Raw genomic sequence first — 21,698 nt, 5'->3', positions numbered from 1 at the left:
AGGTTCCATAGTCAAAAATGGCATTGTGATCAAGGATGACTAAACCAATCCTAAAACTGAATAAATGAGCTCTTTTATTAATGAAAGCAAGGGCCTTGAAATAAATAGAAGAAACAAAATGAGTAGGCATTCAGAAGAGATGGGTAAGCATTATCTTTCAAATTATATTCCACTGAAAGTTACTGTTAACAACTGAAACAATTATGGCCATCCAGCAGAGAAGCATTCATATTATGGGACTATGGCTTTGAAAACATTCAAATTGTTTTAACAGCCATTATGATTTATCATTTGTTTTGACTATTATTTCCACTTCTCATACATTTCTGCAAAGTCAGACATAGTATAGTGTGTACTACTATTTACTGTACTTATTTTAGACAATAAAAGCTTCCATTTAATAAGCTTGCTAGAAGGAATCCAGAAAATTTTGGAGTTGGGGTGATTTGTGTAGTACTAATATGTGTGCACACACACACATGTAACAGATTCTAAACAATTTACTTATGGATATTTTAAGAACATAATATTGGAAAGTCCAAATGCCATTGTATGTATAGGTGTTTTCTTCCATAAACCAAATATGTTTATGTTCTTCAATAGCTTAAGCATGTTAGAATAGTTTCTTTTTTCTTTTTGAGTTTTATTGGGTTTTAACAATTAAACAATTCTTATTCTGCTCTTGTGCATGACTGTGACCATTTACATATCATCACATGAATATTCTCCTATACTCTATATAATTTTACAAAATCTACTATCTGTTATTTCTTTGTTTTTCTATCTTCAATCCAATTATACTATTTCTCCCATATTATGTAAAAGTCCGAATCCATCTGTCCTTTCAGTTCCAATGTCATTTTATCCATCTCAGCGCAATCTAATATCTTTCTAATTATTAGATCTTCGGAGGGTGTGTTCGAGCTTCTCCAACATTGTGCAAATGCCAATCTTGCTGCCATTGTCATATATAGAATAATATATGTTGTAGTTTTTTCATATTTCTTTTTCATTATTCCTTGAAGAAACAATTCTGGCGTATATTCTACCTGGAAGCCTGTTACTTCCTGTATCCAACTATGTATTTTCATCCAATTTTTTTTGTTTCGGGGCATAACCACCATAGAATAGTTTCAGTAATTATGCTTTCTATTCCTCCTTTACAGACATAGGCTGTCCATTTTCTGGACAGTGAACCAAAATCAATAGTACCTCTTGTATTATCTGGGGAAAAAAAAGACATTTCTGTGTGACTTTTCATTGAACCTCTGACTGTGACATGATGAACTTAAGATCATTAGCCAACTTTGGCCAAGTTTCATGGCATTCAGAAATTGGCTCTTTGATGGAGATTCTGAAGATTTATTACACAGTAAGAAAGGTTAAGAACATTTCCAAGACACAACTGGAAAGCATGGCAAATCAAGTTTCTAAAGAGAAATAGGATGTATAATAGACATCTATGAAGAACGTGTTTCTGAAGAAATCATTTAAACCTCTGCCTTGATAGTATTCAATCTCAAAGACCAGTTATTGGCATTCATTTAACTGATTTCAAACCAATGGATAATGTAAATCTGGGTTGATTGAATCAGTTTAGTTTGCTTTAATTTTATTTCCTTCTGATATTTCTATTTTAAATTCTCTGCTTTCTGAGTTAAGATTTTGAAGAGTGCCCAATTATGAGATGTAATAGTACAGGTAGTTCTCAAGTTATGACAATTCACTTAGTGACAGTTCAAACTTATGACACCATCCCCAAAAGTACTTAGACCCAGTCATGACGTTATGAATGTTGTAGCACCATGGCAACTGATCTTACAACTGACAGAAATGCTGCAATATGCCCCCTGACTATTTCCACCCTTCTCCCCAGCATCTGCACAGGCACTGGGCCTGCTATGCTAGTTCACTGGCTCCTCCCCATCACATCACTGACTGCTCACTTACTTTTGAAGATCTGCAGAGGTGGCCATCTTCTCAGATGTTGGTGAAGCTGTTTTCATTAGATCTTACACACCCTTCCATCCCTTTTGCAGAAGGCTTTTCGCATAGATAATGGAAGCCTGCAGGAGCATGAGGTCACCCCCCCCCCACAAAAAAAAAAAAAAAAAACAAAACCCTTCCAATCCCTTTGCAAAAGGTTTTTGGCACAGAGGACAGAGGCCTGCAGGAGACAATCTCATGCCACTGTCATCTGCTGGACAAGCTTTTTCCAAAGGGGACAGAAGAACACAAGATTTAAAGAAAGCAGCTTTACTTGCATCTGAGAAGATGGTCACTTTTTTGGTACATAGCCCTGAGCTATGCTGATCTTCAAACGGTAAGTGTGGAGAAGGCAGAAGCAGCTGTGGGAACCCGAAGGGGTGGGAAGGGGAGCATGAGATAGCTCAGTGGGTATGGGGAGGCCTTGGGTGGACAGAGGCAGATGGTTTTTTTCTTGCATTAGGCCCTCCATGGTCTTCCTCTTCCCTGAGGTACCTCATGAACACTTAATGACCCATGCATTGAATTAATGAATAAATTGAGGAGAGGAGGGATGGGGTTCATTCATTCAATGTGTTTCAATTAATGTTATAACCCTAATGGGCAGACTCCGTTATAGTTGTAACTTGAGGCTTACCTATAGTATGACTCATTCATTATAAAAAACTTTTATTGATACAAATAATTATAAACCAACTTAGTTGTGAATGCTCCAACACTGGAAGTTTTTAAGAAGATGTTGGATAACCATTTGTGGTGTAGGGTTTCCTGCCTAAGCAGGGGGTTGGATTAGAAGACCTCCAAGGTCCATTCCAACTCTGTTATTCTGTTTCTGTTTATAATTGCAATGAAAATTTCAAATCACCTTTTTAATATGTCTTTTTATTTCCATTTCCCTTTCCTTCATTATAAAGGTCAACTTATATTTTGCATGTGAAAGTAAGCCATCAGAAATGTAGTATTACAGACAGAACTTTAATAAACTCAACCAGCTCAAAGACAAAGACACATTATTTATGAAAAATCTTATTTATGAAGAATTTAGAGACCAGTAACCACATGCGAGCTAAGATTTTCAACCAAGCTATGCACATCTGAACCAATTTATTGAATTCAGGGCTTTCCTTATTTTCCAATTTTGAAAGGAAATAACTCATTCATATAGAAGCTGGTCAAAGTAGAGTGAACACAGACCAGAAATATTTTTCTCAAGAGGGTAATTCATTATTAATAAGAAAATATCCCACTAAGCACTGAAGCACACAGCACAAAGAAGGATTTTAGCCAGCAAGGATACTACTGAAGTGTAAATGTATGCTTTGGATACACTGGATATATGTATACCTGAAGTGCTTAGTTGTACCTGCGTAAGTGTGATCAATGATGTACTGTTGGAAGCAGGGGAGTTGCCCTTACAAGTATTAATAGCTGAAACTTTGTAATATTTCTTGCTGACTGCAATAATTAAGAATCAATCCTGCTTCCTAATAATACAGATATGTCATGCTAAAGCAAAGAGTGGATCAAAAGTTGGAACAGAGTGTTGGAGCAGAATATCAAAACAATATCGATCCTAGTATAACAGAATGGATATGTGTGATGCAAACCTGAATGAGATAGACTTCAGTTCATCATAGCTCCCAGGTAAAACTAACTGGAAAGATCCCCCCTCCTTATTTTAGCTGCAGGAGCAGGCAACTTAAGAAAGAACATCTATCATTTCATACTAGGTAATACTGCACAGCAATTAGATGAGATGGAAAGCCAGAGGCAGCAATAAGATTGTCCTATGTGCTTCACTAACTTCTCATAAAAGGAACACTTTGAAGAGCACATACAGCTGTTTAAAATTTTGCAGCTTTTTGAATTTGGCATATACATTCTACCTTGCCCGGAAAAATAGCTGGTGCGTTGCATCCAAAAAGGAACAGAAGAATATGGTTTATCCTTCATGAGGAAATGTTTCCTGAACTGGCTAGCTTTTAGCTGTTACAAACACAACAAGAAAGCAATTTCTAACTGACTAACCTACATGATGTTATGTTTGCCATCACAGTAGTGACAATAAAGAGCATTACAAAAAGAAAACGAAGTCTTGGCTGGTATTGTGTAGTGCTCAATCTAATTTTATTAAAACTTTTTGCATAATTTGAAAAGCCATCCCAATTTGAAAAGCCATCCTACTTCTACAAAAGTCACTTGTTCCTTTTCATAAAGTCAAGTGACCAGGGGTGAAATGCTATTGGTTCGCCTCGGTTTGGGCAAACTGGTAGTGATAAAAATTACCGGTTCGGGCGAACCTGTAGTAAGAAAAAGCTACCACTTCAGTCAAACTGGTAGTTAAAAAGCTACCGGTTTGGTGAACAGGTATTTCCAACGATCAGCTGTGCCCCGCGGTTTAGATTCTCTAGAAAGCAGGAAATCCTGCTTTCTAGTGAAGCTAAATCGCATGGCACAGCTGTTCCCTCCCTCTCGCTGTTCTACTTACCTAGTGAAGTCTTCTTTTTCCACACGAAGCTTGTGTTTAGTGTGTACTGTGCATGCGCGCTCAGTGTGCTTTTGGCACACATTGTGCATGTGCACAGGCAGCGTGCTTTTAGCACGCATCACTCATGCGCGGGCAGTGAACAGTAGAGATCCACTTAGGATTTCACCACTGCCAGTGACCAAGGAAAAAAGTGCATGGAATTGACTTTGTCCTCCTCTGCTTTTGGCACTTTTGCCACTCAATTGTTTTGCCCCTTAAAGACTTTTGATAGAAAGAAAGCATTCTTTCCAATTGTAACCTGGATAGGAACATAGAACAATAAAGTTGGGAGGGACCTTGGAGGTCTTCTAGTCCAACCCCTTGCTCAAGCAGGAGACCCTATATCATTTCAGACAAATGGCTGTCCAACCTCTTCTAAAAAGCCTCTAGTGCTGGAACAACCACAACTTCTGTTCCACTGGTTAATTGTTCTCACTCTTAGGAAATTTCTCCTTAGTTCTAGGATTGCTTCTCTCCTTGATTAGTTTCCATCCATTGTTTCTAGTCTTGCCTTCTGATGTTTTGGGAAATAGGTTGCCTAATAATAAAAATAGCTGCCTAATGAGGCTTGAAAGGAAGGCAACACATAGCAAAGACCAGATATTTTCTGTGGTGTTAATGGAGCAGAATATGAAGTTCACAGGCAGCCCATAATAAAATCACCTGTGTTGTTATCAGACCCTACAATCCTGCAGAAAAATATTATAATTCACATTCATTTTCTAATTCCTATATATTATTTCAAGAGGGTAAATAGCCTATAACCTTACTTTAACTGGAGCTCTTTTGCATTCTTTTGTTTGGGAGCTCAGCGATCACCGTAGTCATGCATGCCAATTAAATTTACTTGATTGTACCTATCCCCAAATGCTGGGGTTCCTGAAGTGGACATTTTCCCCTCCACATCAGAATGTCAAAGACTGCCAGTATATGTATAACTTTACACAGCAGAATTGTAACAAAAATATGACAACTAATTTACAATCATCAAAAGGGAACAGTTAAATATGTGATCCCATATTATACTCAAGGCCACATGTACATACTCTAAAACAATTTAATAAAAACATAAACCTAATAAAATAAATAAAAACAAAATCTAACAGTTAACATATTCTTTGCATGAATAAGGGATATGTTTCAGTAATGTCGAAGCTACTTTCACTAGATGTAGATATGTTTTAAAATCTTAAATATGTTCAGATGGGCTTTTGTCAAATGAGCATTAGGGAACTGACACCCTAGGAGCAAACTTTGGAAAATCCTTGGTTATGAAGAAATGGAAGATAAAGAAGACACTCTACTGCAGGGGTGTCAAACTCAATTTCATTGAGGGCGGCATCAGAGTTGTGTTTGACCTTGGGGGGCTGGAGTGGACATGGCCAGGGTGGCTGTGGCCACCTTGACATCACTCGTGTTGGGGGCACCTGTGGCGGCTTGAGCACTCTGCCAGCAAAAACGGGCTCCTGAGCTCTGTTTTTGGCTGTGACAGCCTTCTGCAACCCTCTGCCAGCAAAAACGGAGCTTGGGAGGGCCGCATGTGCGAGCTTAATTTTCACTGGCAGAGGGTTGCAGGAGGCCATCCCAGCTGAAAACAGAGCTCAGGAGCCCGTTTACTCTGGCACAGGCACCACTTGCCAATCCTTCACTGTTTCCAAGGTGGCCCCTCATGCCAGATCTAAGCACCCCATGGGACGGATCTGGCCCCTGGACCTTGAGCTTGACACCCATGCTCTACTGGAATAGCCAATATATGGGCAATGAGTCAAGGAATACTGAACAAACCTGATGTTGTGGGAGTTTAAAAGGAGCTTAAATGGGTGTGACAAAATGCAGCCAACTCCAGTCATGTGGGCAATGGGAAGGAAATGTTTCAAAGACACTCTAATTTAATTGATTTGCTATAAGACATGGAACATATTTTTACAATTTTCAATATTCTGCTTTTACACCTGATCAGCTCTATATAGGCCCTTCTGAAATAGGTGTGGTTCTTACTTCTTGACAATGCCAGATTCATAGAGCTGGTCCCTGAAGACAGGTGTATGTCTGGGGGAGGTGGGGGCCTAAAAAGAAAGAGAAGGCTATTCAAGGTGGAAGATCTCAGTTTTGTCTGTGTTGAGTCTACATTGGTGTGTACTGTATCCTCTTATAGCCTCACTACTGCAGCAGTGAGGTCAGTTAGAGAATCCAGCCTACCATAGTTTTCCAAAAACTGTCAACAATTTCAGTACTGGATTGGTACTTCTGAATGTCATCTGCATGAATATGATACTAAATATGACACTAAAATTCAAATAATAAATCTGAGGAAAGGATGAACAAGTGATACTAACATGGGGGGCAGAACTGAGTCCTATGAAACATTGATTTTAAAGGGAAAAACTCATAATGAGGAATCTCTAATCACTATGGGGAAAAAATGCTTCCCCCCCCCAAAAAAAAAAAAAGATTCCCACTACATCACTGATTTCCCTAGTTGTCAACTAAATCAGGCCTTGGATTCTACAGTATCAAATTATGGAAATGTCTAGTAGCACCAGCAAATAACCAACACTATGCTTATTTTACAAAAAGGGCTTTCTTTCTTTCTTTCTTTCTTTCTTTCTTTCTTTCTTTCTTTCTTTCTTTCTTTCTTTCTTTCTTTCTTTTTTTTTTTTGCAGAGCTAGCACTTTTAACTTTTTTTAAAAGTAGAACTGTGCTTTGTGATTTTGACAAGAAGCTGACAAGAAACTCGATTTTTTTTTTACTTCAGGAGCTCTTAAAATGTGGAACAGTCTATCTCAAGCAAAAGGGTGGCCAGCCATTTCTCTGGGATTCCTGCCCTGGGCTGGGTGTTGACCTAGAACATTTCCAAGATCACTTCTAATATTATGATTCTAGGCCTAATCTATGTTTTATACATCTCTTATTATCCAACTTTTTATGAGTACTTTTCTGTTTGTATGTATATATGTCTTCAATTTTGATTAACACACTTTTAAGTTGCTTTAGGCAAACTTATTAAAATTCCATGATGTGTAAAAACAAATAAATTTTAATTTGGAAAGCTGTGGATTAGAATGGTTTTTATTGAAGTACAAACTTTATTCCTAGCCATATGGTTGTTCCTTATAGCTAAGTGTGAAGCTATACCTGCTAAATCTCCTTTACACACGAAATATTTAAAAAGCAACAACATCTACATTGCTAAGATATTCTGAATATTTCTACTCTGAACATTACCCCTTCAGAGTACATTACCCTTCCTCTTTTAAGTGGTCTGTTGCCACTGGAATTTGACTCCAAAGGAATCTTCCATTGATTCCAATGGACTTTTTAAAAAATCTGATTAATTAAGATTAGCTGAGGATGGAGGGACATGAACCACCACCTCTAAGTTTCTGACTTGCCTCAATTTGTCAGTCAATTTGTCAATTTGTCAGTCAATTTGTTAGTGTTACCACTAACAGAATATTTGGAAAAGTACTGTTTTGTCAAATCCCATTCATTCTGCACAATGAGGCACATGTAAGAAGAATACACAAAATCCTTGAAGAAAAAATACCATGATAGATGCTGCCTTACAAGGAAAGGCCACATATGAAGATGTATGTTTAGACAAATTCTTCTTGGACACTTTGCTATGCAAGAAACGTTTAATATTCAAGGGAAGAACTCTTGTTAAAGTCATAACCTGAAGTCCTTGAAGAGGGAGCTATAGTGTTAGTGAGATTCCAAGCATAATTCAGGATCCTGATTGTCATCTATAGATCCCTTTATGGGACAGGGCACAGTCTGGTTATTTGTGGGATTATCTATTTCTGATTATGTCTACCTGCCTAATTAGATTTGACAGGAGTGGCAGGAAGCAGAGCCCTATTAAATATCCCCCAAGCAGTTCTCTGTAAATTGTCATGTATCTATTTTCCTCCTTGTTTGGAATTGTTTTACAAACCAAGCTTTAAATTTAAATTTACTGTCATTTTATTCATTATATTTCAATGAATTTTCTTCAATTTGAGATATGTTTTATATACGCTCTAGGAGCGTATATAAAATATAATAACTATATTCATATTGTTGAATGGTTCAGAATGTAGCAGCCAAATAGTATGAGTTAAAAAAATATATGAATTCAACTCCAAATTGGGGATCATGGTAATATCACTATAAGAAATAGTAGAAATATTCAACAGAGTAGATGTTGGGATTTCTAGGATAATGTGGGATGACAACTATCTATAATATTTATATCATAACTTGATAAATGACAACTGTGTGTACTATCTGATAACAAACATTTTTACATTTGCAAGTTAAACTCTTCTTTGAATTCATAAAAATGTAATGCTGTTATAATAGATTCATGGTAATTATTCAGTTGTAATCTTGATAATACCAAGCACAAAAGATGTGCTTTAATTAATATCAATATCTGCATGCCTATAAAAACACAATTAAATTTAGAAATGGATCTTTTCCATACTGTTAAAGAAATCACAACTATTTTATGATAAAAAGGATTAGGCTTCCCAACATAAATCTAGAAGGATTTGGGTTCATTTTGCTTAAAGGGTTTATTCTAATCCTACCTTGAAATTATTTATCCTCAGAATTTACCCATTTAGAAAAAAACAACATAATCTTTATTTTATGAAGAAACAAAACAAAATTTTGTTTATGTTGAAACAAAACAAAATAAAACCTTCTTCTTTCAGAAGTATTAGGTTTAAAAGTTAATATCAATTCTATTATATTAGGTTAAACGTACAATTTGTACATCTGTTTGGAAAGTAGCTATACTGAGTTCAACAAAGCAGATTTCGTAGTAAGTGGGTTTTGGACTGCAGCTTTAAGCTTTCATTGAAGGAGAATAAGTATTTCTGGAGAGGCAAAATGCAGATTCAGATTTGGAAACTTAACACACTCCATTTCCAAAATTTGCCTCATTGCAGAACTCCACACTAGAATGATTTCCTGATTTGTAGTATCAAACTGCCTCATCTTAAGTGCTGTGATCCTTAACTGCACAGAATGAATCTTTGGAGATTGTGAAATTCATCATTTACAAGACCTCGTATTCTTATATATAATACAAGGTAACATAAATTCCCTTAGTTTAATACTCTTCCACTGAAACAGAACCACTGTAAAGGAAGGTGGAGATGAAATGGATTTCAATCAGCAACATCGTTCTGGGCAGGAATGTCTGCCATCCTATAGTAAGATGAGTCATGTGGGATAAGTTACAGACTTGCATTTTACCCAAAGCTAAGCCATGGCTTATTTAACTATTTTTTTTTAATTAAGGAGGTACAATTGAGTGGATTGGGACCACCTGCTAAGCCAAAATTAAATGATATTGTGATTTAGTGCAATTTGTGAATGCCTTGGTGTTCTCTGAGTTTGGTTGTTTGCTTGCAGGCATTTCATTATATAGCTAGGTAACATCATCAGTGCTAGTATAAGGTTTTCTCTGGTAGTGTTGGTGAGGGTATGATATTGTCCTTGCTTGGTAGTTTCCTTGATTGGGGTATTGTTTTCTGCTTGTTTGTCTGATGTCAATCCCTGCTTATCTGAGTGTTGTTTATTGGAGAGGATCTGTTCTGGTCTTTTTATTTATGTCTTTTTTTGAATGGCATGTAAATATGGTTTATCTCTATGTCCATTTACAGTATGTCTAATTTATCTGAATGATAAACTTCCAAGAATACCCCGGTTTTGTTAAAGTTGGATTGCTCTAAGTTGCTAACAGTTTCCCAGTTGAAAATGTTAAGTGGCTTAGTCTGTCCATGCATGATATCTTTAAGTTTTCAGTGTGTCTTCTGACTGATCTTCATGGATGCATTCTGTTCATCTTCTGCCTGTCTGCCTGTCTGTACATCTGTACATAGTTACAATCCTTCAGCTGTAGGTTACTGCAATTTGTCAGTTCAGCCCCGGTTTTAGTTCTGCAACAATACTTCAAAATATCATGTTCTGCTGTATACAGCAGTTAAAAAAAAAAAAAAAAAAACCTTCTCTCAAACCAGATATGGGACAATGGGTTTCTAAGTACATGTAACATAATGATCTTAAACCCTCTTCCGCTAAATATGTGGGCCCTTTAGGTATATAAATTATGCTTTCATTATAGCTGGTTTTATATTTCAGTAATTAACCAAATACTTACATGCTGATTTCCAAAATCTAGAAAAACTTTCAAAATGCTTCAACCCTTGAATCAGCAACACTACAAAAAATGCTTTGTCACTGCTAATAAAACAAATGTTCATACCCCACCCAAGTGAACATATATACCCCCCTTTGTAAAATAGTATTTTATTTTTAAAAAACCCAGTTTATATTTGATTGGAAGCCACCCAGAATTGGTTATAAGGTATGCAACTAAACTGTGTAAATGTTTTAAAATAAATATTGAATGAATAAAAGTTTTCCCACAATATGCTAAACTATAGCCTATGACCGTGATGGAGAACCTATGGCATGCGTGCCACAGGTGGCATGCGGAGCCATATCGGTGGGCATGCGAGCCCTAGCTCAGCTCCGGTGCACATGTGCACATCAGCCAGCTGAATTTCGGGCCTTCCGGGCCCACTGGAGGTTGGGAAACAGGCTGCTTCCAGCCTCTGGAGGGCCTCCAGGGGAGGAAAGGGCCGTTTTTTGCTCTCCCCAGGCTCCAGAGGCTTTCTAAGTCCCACCAAACTGAAATCAGCAAACACACTGTTTCTGGCCTCCAGAGGGCCTCCTGGGGGGGGAGGCCGTTTTCTCCCTCCCTAGGCTCTAAGAAAGCCTCTGGAGCCTGGGGAGGGTGAAAAATGGGCCTACCGGGCCCACTGTGCCATCACGTGCCAAAAGCAGGGGAGCTCAGTGGGGTCATGTAGGCATGCGCAGGGGGACAGGGCGCATTGAATTATGGGTATGGGCACACACGCATGTGACCCCTCCACTCCTCTGACTTTTGGCACACGACGGCAAAAAGGTTAGCCATCGTTGGCCTATGAAAATCACAATGTCTGGATCTGGGGTGAAATCCAGCAGGTTATAACCGGTTCTGGAGAACCGGTAGCGGAAAATTTGAGTAGTTTGGAGAACCGGCAAATACCACCTCTGGCTGGCCCCAGAGTGGGGTGGGAATGGGGATTTTGCAGTATCCTTCCCCCAGGAGTGGGAAGGGAATGGGGATTTTGCAGTATCCTTCCCCTGCCATGCCCACCAAGCCACACCATGCCTACCAAGCCATGCCCACAGAATCGGTAGTAAAAAAAATTGGATTTCACCACTGGTCTGGATCAGTGAAATGTAAAATTTGTTATTACTGGTTTTGTGGGCATGGCTTGGTGGGGGGTAATGTGACCGGGTGGACGTGGCCAATTTTTGTTTAACTTTTAAAAGCATTTTTTCTACAACCTCGGCTGAAGAGGTTGTAAAAAAATGCTTTTAAAAGGCTCTGATGATCCCAGCTAAGTTGCCTGGTCATCAGAGGCTTTTTTTTCTCTTAAAAGTATTTTTTTCTACAACCTACAAGCTTCTTTTCAGCTGAAGAGGTTGTAGAAAAAATGCTTTTAAAAGGCTCTGATGATCAGGCAACTCAGCTGGGATTGTCAGAGCCTTTTAAAAGCATTTTTCTACAACCTCGTAGAAGAAAAATGCTTTTAAAAGGCTCTGACGATCCCAGCTGAGCCGTGTGATCATCAGAGGCTTTTTTGTTTTACTTTTAAAAGCATTTTTTTCGGCCGAAGAGGTTGTAGAAAAAACACTTTTAAAAGTAAAAAAAAAAAAAAAGCCTCTGATGATCACATGGCTCAGCTGGGCAAGGGGGGGAGGCAGGGATTTTTGCTACCGATTCTCCAAACCAACCACCGCCATCGCTACTGGATCGGGTGATCCGGTCCAAACAGGGAGCATTTCACCCCTGGTCTGGATCCATAAATGCCATAAATCAAAACAAAAGAAAGCATCTTCATTAAATGAATAAACACCACCAAATAGTTCATTCCAACATGTTCTGCCTAGAATTGTCTGAAAGTTCCATGCAGAAATAATTTCTCCAGGGATCCTTTTATCCAAACATACTGAAAGCTGGGTATCTTCTCACCAGCATAATGTAGACTTCAATCTTACTAGAAATGTAATACTGAAAATACATATCCTTTGCATTGGTAGTTTTACTATGAGTGGGCCAAGAATACAAGCAAATCAGTCACTGAAGAAAATAATGAGGTATTAACTTCCTCAGGCAATCTCAACATTTGTATAAGGTTTTGTTGTTGTTGTTTTTTTAAAAAAATGCTCCCTACAACTCCCAGCCCAGTCCAAATTGAACATGCTGCAGTAGCCACAATATCAGTTTGAGAAAAAACTTGGAAAAGGGATGGAAAGGAACAGGACAGGTTGGTAACTACTTGATAACCTTCACTTTGTGCTCTCCAAATTGTTACTTAAATACCAGTCCATATATGTACATTATACAGTACATTCTAATGTTAAATTGCTGGAAAGTTTAGGGCATGTGTAAAAGTTTTTTAAAGTCTCAGATCTACTTTTAAATTAGGTCAAGATTAAATATAGTCAAGATTTCCATAGTTGGATCATAAGGAACATTTTATTCACCCCAGTCCATCACCCCACTCCCACTGTTATGAAGAGCTGTTAATACTACCATACCTTACTAAGTTGTTAGTACTATCTGGATCTAGTGCCGTTACTGTGCCCACAGTAGTTCCAATTTTTGCATTTTCATAAACCTCCATGATGTAGGATGGAAGAGTGAACAATGGTGCCTCATCCACATCTCCAACAACAATCTTCAACATAGTCACATCTTTAAAGGGTCCTAAATGTGAGAAGCGGAAATCGAGGTGGGTATTTGCTCCTTCTATGCTAAGAGTATAGGATTTCTTTTTTTCATAGTTGAGTGGCTGTGGGAAGAAAAAATAATGTTGCATTACTATGAAGAGTTGTTTTTTTAATTCTCAGTATAAAATCCATTTTTTCATTACCTTACGTGCATTGCCATGTATTTTTATAGCTTCTGTGACATTTACAAAACAGTTCTAGCAATAACAGCTCCCTTATTATAGTGGCAACTGCTCCCTAATTTGTGCTAGATTTATAGTACTTTTTGTTAATATTTTAGTTTTAAAACTCCACGTCCTTTGTGTGAAACTGTTGAACAAAATACTTCAGCTGTATTTGAACCTATTTAAGTCATTTTCTCTAAGAGCTCTTTTGCTCTGACAAACTTCCAGTCTATCCCTTTTTCAATACTACGGTATTAATCATCCTCAGGTAGTCTTCAGGTGCAAATGTTGGCTTGTAATTCGTGCATTGAAAAAATATATATCTTTTTTTCCCTACTCGTGTGCTCTGTTAGGCAGAGACATGAGGTGTAGTGGACAGCAGAGCTATGGGTTGAACATTTAGTTGGTAAATCTGGAAATCTGTTGCAGAAATATAGTAAAAATCTTCAAAGGAGTGTGAAAGATAAAGTCTGCAATTATATATGCAATTATATCTGAGTTTGAGTGAACTTCAAAAAATAAATAAAAATAACATGTATAGTGCTTGGTTATTGGCCCTAGCATCCTTTTGCTCATGGTTGCCTGTAATATCTTTGCTTGAGTCGACAATCCTGAGATTCAATAACCCACCCCCCACTATTTATGGTTCTAATATCTCCTAGTAACCATTTATGTATATGTCTGTGTGTTTTCTCCCATGAGGTTATCTTTTTTCTGATCCCCAACCTATATTTTCCTATTGGCAACAAAATAATTACATAATATGTAAATTGAATAATAGTTTAAATTATTGAATAATTTAAAGCAATGTTCCTTTGAACTAATTTTTGACAAATACAAAATTAATTAGAGTAGAGATGAGAGTGGATTATTTTAAAGCTATATAATGCCAAAAATCCCAGGTATGGATGAAAATTTGTAAGTCAAATATTTATGAGATTCTTGCCTCTATTTCTTATCAATATTTAATAATAATGTTTATGGCAGTTTGAGAGAACATCTATTTACATAATAACATTAGTATGCACAGTACCTAAGAGTAAGCCTGAATGTACATGTTCACATTCTCTTAACCATATGTCTACTTGATTTGAGTCAAACAATCCCACCCATATCAAATTATAGCAATAGCATTAGCAATAGCATTTAGACTTATATACCACTTTACAGCCCTCTCTAAGTGGTTTACATAGTCATCATATTGCCCCCAACAAAGCCCCCTCATTTTACCCACCTTGGAAGGATGGAAGGCTGAGTCAACCTTGAGCCTGGTGAGATTTGAACTGCCAAATTGCAGGCAGTAGAAGTAGTCTGCAGTACTGCACTCTAACCACCGCACCACCATGGCTCTTGTGCTTGCTTTCTCATTAAGGGTCATTAGGGGCTTAATGTAATTCAGGACTAGTCACTCCTGGAACTATATCACCATGGTATTGGCACTGATTTTTAATATATTGCCATTTTGAATGGATCCTTGACTTTTCCTTCAACCATTTTTTCCCTCAGTTATAAGACCCCCTCCCCACAAAAAACCACCCAAACAAAACATGTTGTGCTGCGCTGTGCATACTATTTTGTCTGCCATCCAGGTCCATTTGGAGCTCCATCAAAAAGTTTGCTAGATCTCTCAGGCTACTTTACATGATTAGAGGTTCAGTGGGGAAAATCAGCAGTCAGTAAAGCTGATTGATCAAACGGCTCATGCAATTAGCTGCTGAATGACATGAACATGGAAGGCTGAGACGTAAATGTTCCCTACAAGGTCGAGACTATGCAGAACTTATCTTGGATAAGGAAATAATGGATTTAATCAGGGAGGAGGGAAAGGAGAATGTAGCTAATATATCTTCAGGGTGCTTTGCATATGAAACAGGAGTTGATGTGGTCATGCTCATTGAAAATTCACTTAACTTACTAATATTTATTTATTTATTTATTTAATCTTCTCAAGGACCTATCTGGGCAATATGGTTGAAAAAAAAGAAGGCAGAAGCATGATTGTTACCTTAAATGCTGAAATTATCAATGCTTTTTTTTCAGATCAAGCATGAAAATATGGATAATGTCAGTGACCATTATTTATTACTTACTCCGCTAGTCTAATGTTTTATGCAATTTCTTGAGGAGCTGAAAGGCTTATATGCACTGAAAGATTTTCTTACTGACATTTTCATTTGCAGCTTATCATTACTTCCATAAATACACACAGTGGAATATTAGCTCAATGCCCTCCTATGAAATAAATATTGGTAGGTATACAGGACTGTATATTTAAAAATATTCTTCACAGATAAATGTGAAATAGCAGGATCTTGCCAAGTTATACCTTGCCAAGTTCCTTAGTCATTACAGTCAAGACTACCATAAAGCCGAGGCCAAGTTAACCTGCTGAAAGCCAGAGATTAAATCAATCCTGGTAGGCAGAAAATGAGGAGGAAGGGGAGAGGTTAGTATTAGAGTTCTGCGTCAAAACTCTGATTACAGAGATGGAATAAGAAAAAGAAAAGCAGCAGATAGCGGGCACAGCTCCATTCTATACCTACTTTAAATTTTTCTGTATGTCAACTGAATATTTAAGAGGATTGTATTTATGTGTAACAATGGATGGTCATCTTTAGATATAGCAGGCACTAATGTAGCAATTTATATGAATTCTTTTTTCATGGGTGAATCACCATCTTTTTTTTAAATTCTAGCAGAGATGATTATATATGCCAGCAAGAATTTTCATGAGTGTATGCGAGAGCAGGACATCTGGATTAGGGTCTAGGACAACTTGCTGTGGCCAATTTGCTGCAGCCAACTTGCCACGGCCAACTCACTATGGGATAACTTGCCACAGGACAATTCATGTGGGATACCTTAAAGTGATAAATGTTATCCACCATGATTTCCTCTACTTCGTTTCCATTTTTGTCAATGGATATTAGGTTGAAGAAACAGTGGTGGATAATATTTATCATGTTGAGTTATCCCATGTAACCATGTGTTGAACTGTCCCATGGCCAATTGTCTTGCAGCAAGTGGGGCCATGGCAAGTTGCTTATGCTGGGTTGGCTGCAAGTTGGCCATTGCCAGTTGGCCATAGTGAGATAGCCACAGGAAATCCACCATAGCGAGTTGGCTATGACGAGATGGCCACAGCAAGTTGTCCCATTCTGTGTGGAATATGATACATTTTATAAGCAATTCCTATTTAACTAGTTAGATTTATATCCCATATTTTGTTCAATTACTCAGGGTCACATAGCTCTTTCCTCTATTCCTACTTTTGAACAACAAGAGAGAGAGGGAGGGAGGGAGGGAGGGAGGGAGGGAGGGAGAGAGAGAGAGAGAGAGAGAGAGAGAGAGAGAGAGAGAGAGAGAGAGAGAGAGAGAGAGAGAGAATGAATATGAATGACTTGTCCCTAAATAAATAATCCAATGCATTCTCATGGTTGAGGATGGACTAGCCATACATACATACAGTCAGGTCCATAAATATTGGGACATCGACACAATTCTAACATCTTTGGCTCTATACACCACCACAATGGAGTTGGAATGAAACAAACACAATGTGCGTTAACTGCAGACTGTCAGCTTTAATTTGAGGGTTTGTACATCCAACTCAGGTGAACGGTGTAGGACTTACAGCAGTTTGTATATGTGCCTCCCACTTGTTAAGGGACCAAAAGTAATGGGACAATTGGCTTCTCAGCTGTTCCATGGCCAGGTGTGTGATATTCCCTCATTACCCCAATTACAATGTGCAGATAAAAGGCCCAGAGTTCATTTCAAGTGTGCTATTTGCATTTGGAATCTGTTGCTGTCAACTCTCAAGATGAGATCCAAAGAGCTGTCACTATCAGTGAAGCAAGCCATCATTAGGTTGAAGAAACAAAACAAACCCATCAGAGAGATAGCAAGAACATTAGGCGTGGCCAAAACAACTGTTTGAAACAGTCTCAAAAAGAAGGAATGCACCGGTGAGCTCAGCAACACCAAAAGACCTGGGAGACCATGGAAAACAAGTGTGGTGGATGACCGAAGAATTCTTTCCCTGGTGAAGAAAACACCCTTCACAACAGTTGGCCAGATCAAGAACACTCTCCAGGAGGTAGGTGTACGTGTGTCAAAGTCAACAGTCAAGAGAAGACTTCACCAGAGTGAATACAGAGGGTTCACCACAAGATGTAAACCATTGGTGAGCCTCAAAAAACAGGAAGGCCAGATTAGAGTTTGCCAAACAACATCTAACAAAGCCTTCACAGTTCTGGAACAAGATCCTATGAACAGATGAGACCAAGATCAACTTGTACCAGAGTGATGGGAAGAGAAGAGTATGGAGAAGGAAAGGAACTGCTCATGATTCTAAGCATACCATCTCATCAGTGAAGCATGGTGGTGGTAGTGTCACGGCGTGGGCATGTATGGCTGCCAATGGAACTGGTTCTCTTGTATTTATTGATGATGTGACTGCTGACAAAAGCAGCAGGATGAATTCTGAAGTGTTTCGGGCAATATTATCTGCTCACATTCAGCCAAATGCTGCAGAACTCATTGGACGGCGCTTCACAGTGCAGATGGACAATGACCCAAAGCATACTGCAAAAGCAACCAAAGAGTTTTTGAAGGGACAGAAGTGGAATGTTATGCAATGGCCAAGTCAATCACCTGACCTGAATCCCATTGAGCATGCATTTCACTTGCTGAAGACAAAACTGAAGGGAAAATGCCCCAAGAACAAGCAGGAACTGAAGATAGTTGCAGTAGAGGCCTGGCAGAGCATCACCAGGGATGAAACCCAGCGTCTGGTGATGTCTATGTGTTCCAGACTTCAGGCTGTGATTGACTGCAAAGGATTTGCAACCAAGTATTAAGAAGGGAAAGTCTGATTTATGATTATTATTCTGTCCCATTACTTTTGGTCCCTTAACAAGTGGGAGGCACATATGCAAACTGCTGTAAGTCGTACACCGTTCACCTGAGTTGGATGTACATACCCTCAAATTAAAGCTGACAGTCTGCAGTTAACGCACATTGTGTTTGTTTCATTCCAACTCCATTGTGGTGGTGTATGGAGCCAAAGATGTTAGAATTGTGTCGATGTCCCAATATTTATGGACCTGACTGTAATTTTAGGATGAATTTTTCATATTTAAAGCAGCACTCATCTACTGTATCTCTTCATTTCTATGGCAACCAAAGATGTAAGTTGGTCTGAGCTTTCATGTATGTTTAATGATGAAATCTATCAATTTCAATAGGGCTTAATGTCATAGAAAATGTATATATGGCATATCAGGTATGGCCACCCAAACTCTTCCAAAAGTTGCCAATAATATGCAGTTTTTAATTGACATGGAATATATTAAATATCCCCAAGCAATCATATTATCTACATACCATTATTTTTAAATAGTGCTTTATTTTTTTTTACTACTGCACATTTTTTTTTCTCATCTCCATCTTCATGACAGAATATGACTCCTGGCTTGCCATTCAAAGAAGAATATGAATCTCATCTCAAAAACTTTTTTGAGAGCCCTTGGTTTAAACAATGAATTGCAAAGTCATATAGAAAAAAGATGCTACTTTTTAAAGTATGGTGAAACTGAATAGGATAGGATTATTTTGTCTGGTCATGATTCACTTCCCACTAGTCCCTTTTGTATTTTCCCAATTGGTGCTGTCTCTCCACTGGAGATCAGTTAGAGTAAAAATGATTTAGAAAATAGAGCAGGGTAAACTCCAGCATTGAATTTTGAATTCAATTATGTTCCTTTTCAAATGGTATATTTCCAAACACACATCAGGAACAATTCTAGATTTAAACAAATATCTTGTTAGGTCCTAATTTGCCAAGGGTTCTAAGATCTTTAATATCTTTCACAAAGAAATCTTTTGCAATTGTTTTGCTTACCTTCTTCAAGGAAATAATTCCTTCCCGTGTTTCTTTGTCAGTTGATATAGAAAATATTCCAGAACCATCCCCATTTATGATACTGTATTTCATCTCTGCATTTGACCCTATGTCTGCATCAGTGGCCTTGATTTTGCCTACAGCAGAACCAACCTGTGCTGATTCAGGAACATACAGCTGATAATGTTCTGAAAAATATAAAAATATAATGAGGCAGTAATACAGTTTAAGAAGGATTTCAAAATCAGCACAGAAGGGACAAATTCAATGAAATACATGAAACATAAAGTATATCATCAAGTTATTATCTGTTCTAGACTGATTATAAAGATTGTAGGATACTGCTCCTTGGAAGAATAAAACAACAAAATAAAGAATTCTAACAAAACAAACAATTTACGCATATGTTGTCGAGCCCCGGATGGGTCTCACCATTGTTGAGGAGGAAGATGAGAAGGGGCCGAGCGGCTGTAAACGTCGATGCTGGCTTGTGCCTTACTCCTGCCTGTGTTGCTGTGCTTAACCTGATTAAAGACGCTGCAAACTACTTCATTTCCTTCTGGTTGTTGTTTGCTTCCAGAGCAGTTGGGTGGACAAGCCGAGATATGTATGACTACTATCAGCATGCATTCCACCTTTTATTTTTAACTGGGGATGAAGCAGTGTGTTTGGAAATGGGGCAACAGACTTTTCTAAGTCCTACCCAAAATATATCTATCCAGGCAATGAGAGTTACCCACAGGTCTTTTACACCATCCAAATTAACAAAACACAATTGGTGTGTTCAGCATGCTATGCCAAAATAAGGAAATCACATTATGATTGAACATTATCGTCTTGTTCAGAAAAGATGCTAGGACAATGGCTAGCTTCCCACACAAATCCTGTTAAATAACCCTGTAAGTTACCAAAATTTATTTGTTTATACAAGTGGTAGAGTCCAAGGACTAGCAGAATTCGATTATCCACTTACTCTCATTTATCCTAAACTACAGGACTGGTTATTAAAAATTGCTACTTAGGAGAATTAAAAAAACAATAGAAAATGCTGCTCGTTCTGACAATGTTCTCCGCAACCTTTTTGTATATCAGTTACCAATAAACCTTGCTGAAATAAAATTTGTGCTGGGTACCAAAGCACAATGATCAAAAGGAAGTTAATTCTCAAAGAAAATAATCTCAGGAGATTTCTTCTGTAAGAAGTCCGTCATTTCAAGAAGAAAAATTGCAGTGCCTCTAAAATCCCAAATTATTCTGCCCAAAGATTGAAAAAGCATGCAAATCTCACTAGAACTACGACACCGTGCAGCTAAAGCTCTCTTGGACACACTGTAGCCCTAGCTTAATATTCTACTTTGAATGGGAATCCCACAAACATGAAATAAAAGCAACAGCCTACTGCTGTTATTCATCGCTGTAGAAGTTGAAATTCTGAAGTAATCTTTCAAAGCCATCAAAGCCAGTGGTCATAACAGTTTTTCTTTTGACCAATTCCATAACTTCGTTATATGTGAAGAAGCACTGGCTTTTTTTGGGACTCATTTGTGTTATATTCTTAGAAGTCACGCTGTGTAATGCGACTCAGTAGTTTAAGTGTAGTAAAATTTTAAATGTTTCCCTGAATTGTTTGACTTTGGAACTGTAACAGCATCTACGTCTTTGAAGCCATAGAGGGAAAAAAAAATACAACACTTTTGAGCTCGCATCATTCTTGCTTCTCAAATGGCCAAGGAAACAAAGTCTGTAAATTTCACTGAGTTAAAAGCTAAGCAATTTCTTCTCCTGAAATGAGTTCTCCTCCTCCCACATTGATGTGTCTTGCAATTGTAAGAAACTTTACTATTCAAAACTTTACTGCACTGAATTAGATTATTTCTTAAGAGAACATTTGTGCACCCACCAGCTGACCTTAAGATGAAAAGAAACAAAAATGTACTTGCGCTCCGGGGCTCAGAAAGCTGCAATTATGACTGCAGTGGGTATTGTAATACAGTTGAAATTACCATTTGGCTATCTTGAGACATGTAGGCTGGAAGAATTTTGTGTGTGTGTGTGTGTGTGTGTGTGTGTGTGTGTGTGTGTGTGTGCGGGTGGGGTGGGGGGAATGGAAAGGTAAAATCAAACTATTATTTTAAAATTCAACAAGAAGTTCAGAATTACTATGGTAAATCAAGAAGTAGGAGAAAATGTTGTGAATCCATTTGTAATTAGCAAAATGTCCTCAGTATCCAGTTATTACTACATATCATTTAAGATAAATACAGTAAAGTATTT

General features: G+C 37.9%; 1 protein-coding gene across 3 annotated transcripts in view; it reads right to left on the bottom strand.

Annotated features, from left to right (window-relative positions):
- CDH18 (cadherin 18) overlaps positions 1–21,698 on the bottom strand; it is a 203,598-nt gene that overhangs the window by 38,116 nt on the left and 143,784 nt on the right. For 2 of the 3 annotated variants that reach the window (XM_070942579.1, XM_070942580.1), the window contains exons 5-6: positions 19,425–19,612; positions 13,164–13,417 (exon numbers count right to left, since the gene is read on the bottom strand). In XM_070942579.1, the coding sequence (XP_070798680.1) occupies positions 13,164–13,417; positions 19,425–19,612 (442 nt within the window). Of the gene's footprint in view, positions 1–13,163; positions 13,418–19,424; positions 19,613–21,446; positions 21,454–21,698 lie in introns of all 3 variants that reach the window. The other variant, XM_070942581.1, reaches the window with a different exon arrangement.

The sequence above is a fragment of the Pituophis catenifer genome, unplaced genomic scaffold, assembly GCF_029215685.1.
Source record: "Pituophis catenifer annectens isolate HBS135680 unplaced genomic scaffold, rPitCat1.0.hap2 SCAF_3, whole genome shotgun sequence".
Classification (NCBI taxonomy): Eukaryota; Metazoa; Chordata; class Lepidosauria; order Squamata; family Colubridae; genus Pituophis; species Pituophis catenifer.
This window is presented reverse-complemented; position numbering and strand designations above follow the sequence as displayed.